General features: G+C 29.8%; 1 protein-coding gene across 1 annotated transcript in view; it reads left to right on the top strand.

The window, feature by feature from the left end:
• The window catches only part of LOC117176042, a 132,828-nt gene extending 124,572 nt beyond the window's left edge, over positions 1-8,256 (top strand). Inside the window, exons 3-4 of the mRNA XM_033366030.1 lie at positions 2,551-2,833; positions 7,025-8,256. Of these exons, the coding sequence (XP_033221921.1) occupies positions 2,551-2,833; positions 7,025-7,227 (486 nt within the window). The 3' untranslated portion in view covers positions 7,228-8,256. The remainder of the gene's footprint in view (positions 1-2,550; positions 2,834-7,024) is intronic.
• The last annotated feature ends 1,004 nt before the right edge of the window (positions 8,257-9,260 follow it).

Genomic DNA, 9,260 nt, shown 5'->3' with positions numbered 1-9,260 from the left:
ATTTTTTTGTTTTTTCGTAAACCCATTTTTTAAACAATTAGAGCATTTGTTGTTCAGCGCTGTGTTGCTGCGTGCCTGTAGATATGGATTTCAAAGTTGTGTTATTAATATAAAAAAAACTAAGAGTCTAAACTAAATTGTTTAAACAAAAAAACAAAAAATGCACATCGAGATTTTTCCGAGACGAATTGAGAGGTGTTTTTACTTTTTCGATGTGACTCTTAGTTTTTTTTATATTAATTACAAAACTTTGAAATCCATATCTGTGGCAAACTTCAACGTCGTATATAATCACATATCAAATTAGGTTCTTTCGAGCGTCGTAGTCCAAATTCTGTCCCGACTTCAGAGCGAGTCTGCCGTCAAGTTTGGTCGAAAAATGTGCTTTCAGACCCTGCAAATAATATTTTATATTAAAAATTATAGAGATAATGGATGGATAGCAAAAGATAAAATGCATTTTCAACAAATAGTTGAATTATAATTTAAGTTTAAAGTTGAAGTTGAAAGACAAATTTTGAAAAAAAAAATTTTCAACCAAACAATTACATTAAACGACCAAATAGATCAACTTTCCCGTAACAGAGACAAATTTTGCAAAAAGTAGTAAAGGACTTAATTAAATAGTTACATTTTCAATACAAAAAGACGAATTTTTCCGACAACAGTTGAACTTGTGGCAAAAAAATTAATTGTCAATAAAGAAAGCTAAATTTTCAACCAAGAAACATGACTTTTTGTTTCAACTTATCTAATAAACAGGATACAATTTTTATAAAGTTCTGGATAAATTTTTAAAATAAAAAAATCATTTGTAACTATACATAAATTAATTTTCTACAAAGTTAATAAATTTAAAAAAAAATGTTGAGCAAGAGGATTAATGTTCTACCAAAAAAGACCCATTTTGAACAAATTACATGCATTTTCAAAAAAGTTATTTAATTTTAAAGCCAAAAAGACAAATTTATCCACAAGAAAGTAGAATTTCCAACCCAAAAATATGATTTTTTTGACAATAAAGTTTAATTTTCTACAAAATTGATGATTGTTTAAGAAATAAAGATGAATGTTCTACGTAACATTAGAATTTTTACCATTAAAGTAAATTTAAAATCAAATAATTGAATTTCCAACGAAGCATTTAACAGTTGCTATTTCAACCAAACAATTGAATTTTTAACAAAGAACGATATATTTTTAACCAAGATGATTAAGTTTGTACAAGAAAGAAACATTTTATTTTAAAATATATGAATTTTTAACAAAATACGTGAATGTCTTGCCAAAAAGTTGAACTTTCCACTTAAAAAGACAAATTTTTGACCAAATAGTTAAATTTTTAAGTAAAAAAATACGTTTTTATTAAAAAATAGACTAGTTTAATGGACAGTTAAAAAAATATATTTTCAACCAAAGAGGTAAACTTTTGAGTAAATAAAAGAAATTTTAATAAGTAGTTGTAGCCGAAACGAAACTAATTAAATAATTAATCAATTTAAATAAATCAATTTTTACCTTTTTAAATGTTAATTTCCCTTGTTGACTTTTTTAATCGTGAAATTATTCAGCTTACAATGCAAAATTCTAAAATATTTAATTTAAAAAAATTTCCTTTGCAACAAAATGAATGAATTTCCAGACAAATAGTTGATTTTCCAACTAAAAGGATAAATTTTTAATAAAAAATGTGAAAACTAAATTTTCAGTAAAAAAATTAACAAACAAAAAACAAGGATTTTTAACAAAGTAGCCTAACTTTCAACGAAGGAGATGAATTTTCAATAAAAAGATGCATTTTTCGAACAGAAAGACGAATTGTCAACAAATACATATTTTTCAGCCTAGAATGAAAAGATATTTATTCGAATTGTTGAACTTACAGGCATGAAACTAAGTTTCTGTAAAACCGTTGAATTTTCAACCCGAAAATATGAATAATATGTTAATTTTAACTTATAAACATCTCAATTCACGAAAAAATTTTACCTAGAAATAGCTCGATTATCTGTAGGCTCCAATGGAAACTCTTCATGAGATCTACGTAATTATGCCCTGCCGATGCCATATCCTGCAAAAGAACGTTAAGGACGATAAATCGTATTATAGATTAATTTATTTTTTAAACAATTCTAAACGATTAATAAGACAATCATAGTGAGAGAACTTAAAAAATTGTATTATTCTGACCCTAATCTCAAAACTCTTAGTCTCGAGAGATCTCGAGACTTCTAAATTAGGTAAAATAGATACTTACCAATTCCCAATCATAGAGAATCACGAGAAATCACAGAAAATCACAGATATAATTTCGAGAATCTCCCAAGCTCCGCAAAATGCAAACTTGCAGTAGGGATAAACGAAATAACCGCTTTGATCCCGTCAATTACTCCGTTGAGAAGGTTGCGCATTATTTGACAATGTCAGTATCGAATTGATTATTTTTATAATGAATTTGGCCGAACTCGAATGATACAAGTGACTAGAAACAAAATATAACTTTAGAATTGATTAACTCAATGAATATGATAATAAAATAAATTATTACAGATACCATCTTCGGACTCGAATTCTCATTGTCTCTGTGTCGCCGGTGAAGTTTATTGTTGGTGGCAAACATATCATTCAAATGCGGATTCTTTGGCAGCCATTTCTTCCTCCCCTTCGACTATATTGAAGGATAGCCATATCTTTGAAAGTAGTACAGACTCCATGGAAAATTTGGAAGCCTCTGGAGAAGCTTCAGACGAGATGATCGAGGGAAATAACTTCGATAATAACACGACCACCACGAGTGAATCGCCCATTTCATCTTCCACCTGCAACATCATGGGTAACGTATTTCGAAAAGGAATTTAAAATACTTCAATAGGGCAAATTCCAGCAAAGACATGATTCAAGGATTAATAAAAATTCCATACAGATTGATTTAATCCTGTGAAAGGAACAGAAAAAATTCCAGTCTCTGAATGGAAATTAATTAATTTTGCAGTGCCAGACCTGTACGCAGTTCAGGGGTCACAGTGGTTCAACTCTCGGAAAAATAGGTGAATTTTTGACAATGGGAAATTTTTCCTTTTAGAAATGTCAGTATAATAAAAAAGCATAGAAAAATGCAACATGTTCATAAGGGGCTGAATATTTTATTAATAAATTAAACTAAATTTGATTGATATATTAAATGTTATAAAAAAAAGTATGATGATTCAATCATATGTTAGATTATCATTTTTCTACTTTTTTATTGGAATATATTGCTAAATCCTTTATGTCATTATTATATTTATAATGGGTACAAACCTTGTTTCATCACGTAAAACATGATTTAAAATATTTTATCAGCTCTGCCAATAACATGTTTCTGATCTTGCTTTTAACCTTCGGTCGTAATTATTACACTTACATAATTGTATGCAAAAGACCTAAAAGTCGGATAGGCTGAACCAATTTATTGCTGCATTCCTTTAATCAAATATTTGTGGAAATTTTTCGAAGCATTAAAGCAAATAATTTTATAAATAATCGAACTTTGTGCTTTTTTAAAATTAAAATGAGAAGATATGGTGTCATATCCTAAGTAGTTATATTCAGAACGACTAGAAATACAAACTTCTGAAAAGTCAAAAAATAATTTAAAGTAGTGTTCCCACAGTATATCGGACCTTGCCGTTTGTATACAAATAAATATAAGAAGGTATGAAATCACAAATCAAAATTTCGGACCTTTCTTTCAGATTTATTTAGATACACGGAAAAAAATCCTTGAGGCGAACCAGTTAATCGAGAATATATTAAACTCAAAGAAAGTGTACGCTTGGTTTAGGTAAAACGTTTAGTTAAACGAATTAAAAATTTAGTTACTTTATGTAAATTATTCTCGTAAATCAGTAATTTGGACAAAATTGCTAAGTTCCATAGTTTATTATTTTCGACAGATTATGTATAATTGTATTATCTTCAGATTAGAAAAAAAATTTAGTTGTTATAGAAATACATTAACTTACAGTAGCGAATCTTTTGTCTGGTGTCGCGACAAGGAATTCCCCTGAAATCCGTGTAATGCATTTGAAGGTCAAGTTTGTTGGTTTTATCGCGTTTCTTGATATTTCAATATAGTTATCGCCTACAATTGAAACAAATGTAAATTATTATTACTGCATCATAAACTTCATTTAATATTAACATTCGCGCACATTTTAAGTGGTAAAAAGCGTTTAATTGTCCAAAGTAAATCTCAACTGTCACTGCTCCCGATTAGACTGTCGCCATTTTATTTCGCTGCTCCCATAATGCACCGGCAGTCTTCCGATAATTGCTTCAGACATCTATTCTTAATATTCCTATTATAGCTATACTTATTCGGGGTTTGACCATACGATATCCCTGGTACGTGGAAAATGGTCAAGGATATTCATTTTCGCTGATCCAGGGATCTTTCTAAATTCTTTCGTTCGTTTTCAGCTAAATGTTTAGCAATAATAAGGAATAATATCCCTGTCACAGCTCAATTTTTTTACCGTGTAGGCTTTTCCCTTCCCAGAATGTTTGATCTGAGATAAAAAATAAGTTGGGGATTTACAATGAAACTGCATCATAATTACAGAAAAATAATAAAAATAACATTCTTAGACACATATTATTTTTTACCCGTAAATGTTTGCACGCTATTTGTTTGATCGAAAAATCAATTTATACACATCGAGATAATACCATATGGAAAAGTTGCCTTTTGGGATATGAAACACTGTACTATTTAAAAACACTTCAACATTCAAGCCAACCACACAGTAAAAAAAAGGATCAATTTTGTTGCAGAGCATTTTGCTCCAACGATCATTTGACTCTCGAGATCATAATGATCAGAATGATCTGTCCATTCAGATCAATTTGATCTTATTTTTTGGTTCATTTGTCAGGCTAAACAAAATGGCCGCCATTGCTTGGCGCCGGTGTCATAGCGACATAACCTAAAAATTGTATCTAACTGCACGTAAGTGACAACTGCACTTGACAGGTGATATTTCCTAATATCAAATTTCATTATTTATTCATTTTTTAAATTACACTGCACGATTAGAAACCATATGAAGCATGAATATGAGCTGAAGTACTCTAGGAACCTTTATGACAATTGCGTTTGGCTTTAATGTTACCTGAATTTTTGAAAATAGTAGAGTGTTTTATACCCCAAAATTCTGAAATATAGGGATTACGAGGAATTTTCTTTTTAAATAGGAAGAAAATGGGAATAGAGGACTGACTGTGACCCCTGACAGTTTCAAGTAATCGATAGGATATTTTAACAGAATGATTCAGAATTTATATTTATTTGTTATTTCAATGATATATATGTATTTTTAATCTAGAATTTTCAATCTGTGAAACAAGAATTCCCTCAAATTTAGAGACACCTACTCGCGATATTATCTCATCATTTATTAAAAATTGGTATCTGCATTGCGGTAATTCAAAAAACTAATATTTGGTTATAATTTTATAAAATTGCACAGAAAAGACAGAAGATAAACTTTACATCGATTTCCGATGGAAGATTCGCAGCAACAAAAATTAACTTTACAGGATAAACTTTAACCAAATATCGGTTAAACTTTCTTTTGTTTTTCCATGATAGCACATGTGTTTTGGAAACGCGAAGTAGTTTAAATAAAAATGTATCGTTTTCAAAAATGTCCTGCAACAAATTTTATCATTACTTTATTCTGTGAGCGTATCCTCCCCAATTTCATAAAAGTATTTTTGACGTGGAACAATATTTTAAAGTTGAATCTTTCATAACTTCTTAGATCCATTAGAATGTAAACGAATATTTAAAATTCTTTATGATCATTTTTTAGGTATATTTTGCATCCTGTTCATAAAAAAAAATTGATCTTTCTCTTCTTGAAAAAAAAACTTAATCGGGTAGACTGAAGCATGACCGTCAGGTTAACATTCATTGTTCTATATAAATTTAATAAGACGTAGATTTGATCCACTTTTTCTTTATTTCGAGTCTCACATTATTGAATGCCAGATTTTCATACGTATTAATTTTTAAAATTAAATTTTTTCTCAAAAAAGTTCTTTTTCTTCGCTCCGCTCGGAATCGAAACACGTAACTTCCAATTGCCGGTTGAGTGATTTTCCCTTAAGCCACTAGAGAGATCGAAAGCAGACTTTTTTTATTGCCATAATAAAATAATGATTTAATCATTTAATTATTTATAACCATCTGTATATCGCCAGTCTTGTCTCGCATGTCGGAGAAAGACTGACGATGGTTTTTTTTTATAAAAAAGAAATGCATTCGGATGTACAAAAAAAATTAAAAAGGACTTTTTATTTAAAATAGTTGTAGCTGTGGTGTATGACTTCTTATACGTTGAAATTCTCTTAGGCCATTTAAAAGCAGAACGATATCTGTATGTTTGAAACTCGTTTTGTTTTGAGGTTAGAATTTGACAATATTATCGAAAAAATGTATAGAGTTAACATTCAAGTATTTGTCAAATATTTTGTTGGTTTGATTTCGACCTGAACTAAACTTAACATTTATAATTACTTGCACAAATAATGTTTTATCTCATAGAAGATCAAATTTTCATGGCGTAAGTACCCTCAACCTCGGAAATAACGCCGGTTATTGGGGCTGAAAGAGGTGGAGAACAAACTTGATAGAGTGCCGCTTCGGATGAAAATGCTTTCGTTTGGTCACGTCTGTTTGGCCACGGTACACTCCCCGCGAAGGATATATCCAGTGGCATTATATCAGAGTTTGACTGTATTTTAATTAATATTGCAAACCTTACATTCCTGCCAGCGAATTTTCCAGTCTTTAGATGTAAAAACTGCTTTCTGCATAATTTTTCATTTGCAACGTAAATTTGAAAGATTCTAGCTTATAGCGCTTTATTTGTAATGTCGCTTTTACCTCGAAGCGGCAGTAGGTCTTGCTCAGATCTACCCTATTCATCTAGTTTCCTTAAATGGACTAAAAATATAAATAATTGTAATTTTTTTAAAGGAAGAGTATATCAACAGGGCGAAACTCTTCCACAGTCGACTGGAAATTGCGTGGAATGTAGTTGTGGACCGGAAGGGCGAATCAAATGTTCGCCGAAGGATTGTGTCGCTCTGAAATCAGCAATTTCATCGGATAATCCATCAGATGGTGAATTCGAGGTATTGAGGCTTGACCGGAACGGGGAAATCGACGAATCCTTTTAAAGCAGAAAAACGTGATATCTATACAAAACCAACCTGAACTTCGATTGACTCGAAAATTTGGAGAAAGCATCAACTGAAGTACCTACTTGCATGAAAAGAACCAATCAAAATATTTCAAGCAAAATAAACCAACATAAATATTCTACGGTAATGAAACTATGGAAAACCCCATGGAAACTTTTTTCAGTGATTCATATTTACTAACTAATATATTATTGTTCAAAGATTACTTTAGTTGATATTTGTTTCCGCGTAGAAAATAAAAATACTAAAAAGAAAAAAACGGCGCTTTCTCAAATTCGAGAGTGTGCCTTCGCTCCTGTGACGTCAACAAACATGATCGATCACAGGCTGATCTGACTTTTTCAAGTAGTCTAGATTTTGTATGAAATTTTTTCAATTAATTTCTCGATTTCTCTTATTTTAAGTACTAATTATGGATACTTTGTTTCTATCCATTGCAAATAGCAGAAAAAATTAGTAGCTTTAAAGATATTAAACTGATAATTGAAACCCGAGAATTTGGGAGAACGATTCTCATGCAGTCGTGTACAAGATTTACACCTTTAATTATTTTTACGTAGAATTTGTTAGCAAAGTCGAATCGACTAGGGTAGAGAATCGTGTTTAGAAATTGTTGACCAAAGTATAAACAACGGCCTATTCCTTACGTTAGAAAATATGCCATGAGAGTTTTCAGTGTAGATTCAAAAGAATTCGTAGGAATTGGATACTGTCATCAAATTCTTCACATATCTGTTAAAGAGATTTATCCTTTAAAGTTCAAAGTAAAACTTCATACAGTTTAAAAATTTTCAACGTATTCTACAAAATACAATATACTTGAAAATTATCTTTTCTGTGCTTGAACTTCAGGATTAAAAACAAATTATTAATAAATGAAGAATGACTTTGGGCTTTAATATATGAATCGACGAAAGTGATAATCTAGTCATATCTCCTGAATTACGAGAAAGAGCGAATAGAGTAAAAAAATCCGTTTTTACTAGCATATTCAACTCGTGATACAAAAAGCGTGACGTAGTGACGCAATGGTCTTTAGACCAATCAAAACAATAATAATTGTTTACAGATATTGTAGCCTTCCTCTTAAAATTAGTTCTAAATGCATATAATTTTCATAATTCATTAAGCGAGCAAAATAATCACATTAATATGTAAAATAAGTAACCTTCTCATATGTATACATGGAATCAAGTGTCGAAAATCGATATATACAAATATATACGTATTCACTATAAAAGTGTTGATTAATTTTGCAGCTGAAAAAACGTTCTACTTTCTACTTTTCCAAAATGTATCATTCGTAAATTGCGAATTTGCGAATTTCATTTCAACTGGGATTATGTAGTAGGGTGGTCAATTTTTTCTTTGATTTTTCATGCATTTCGACCGTATATTTTCACGAATCCACACAACAAATGCCTTTAAACAAATTTTTGTTCAGAGATTTTGTTTTTGTGTCTAATAGGAGATAAATTGCATAATTTCCAAGTCGAAGCGCTTATAATTGAATAATTTTATTTTGAACTAAAGAATTAAGAAATTGAATGATTTCAGCTTAAGATTTCGAAAATAGGACAATGCCAAAACCTTAAAAATGAAATATTTAAAGATTCAATTTTTGAAATTAAAAACTGAAAACTTGAATTTGAATAATTTTAAATTCAAAGCGATTAGGCTTTAACAATTTAATATTGAAAACTAAATTATTGAATCTTTCAAAGTCAAAGCTTTTCATTATTCTAGAATTTTAAATTGTTATTACATAAAAAAATGATAATTTAACATTAAAGCTGATTAGACCAATTTTTCTCAAATAAAAAAATTAATTGAATTATTTTTAACAAACTTTTAAAATAAATAGTAATTTTATATGGGTAACATTATTAAATTAACATTATTAAAACTTAAGCGAATGCGAACAAAATTTAAAACTGAAAACAAATTTATTCACAAACAATTGTGATTTAAAAACTTTTTTCCACTCAACCCCATTAAAATTTTAATCA

Source organism: Belonocnema kinseyi, chromosome 7 (assembly GCF_010883055.1).
Source record: "Belonocnema kinseyi isolate 2016_QV_RU_SX_M_011 chromosome 7, B_treatae_v1, whole genome shotgun sequence".
In the NCBI taxonomy this organism is placed as follows: Eukaryota; Metazoa; Arthropoda; class Insecta; order Hymenoptera; family Cynipidae; genus Belonocnema; species Belonocnema kinseyi.
Note: the sequence above shows the minus strand (reverse complement) of the source record. Positions and strands in the feature narration are given on the sequence as shown.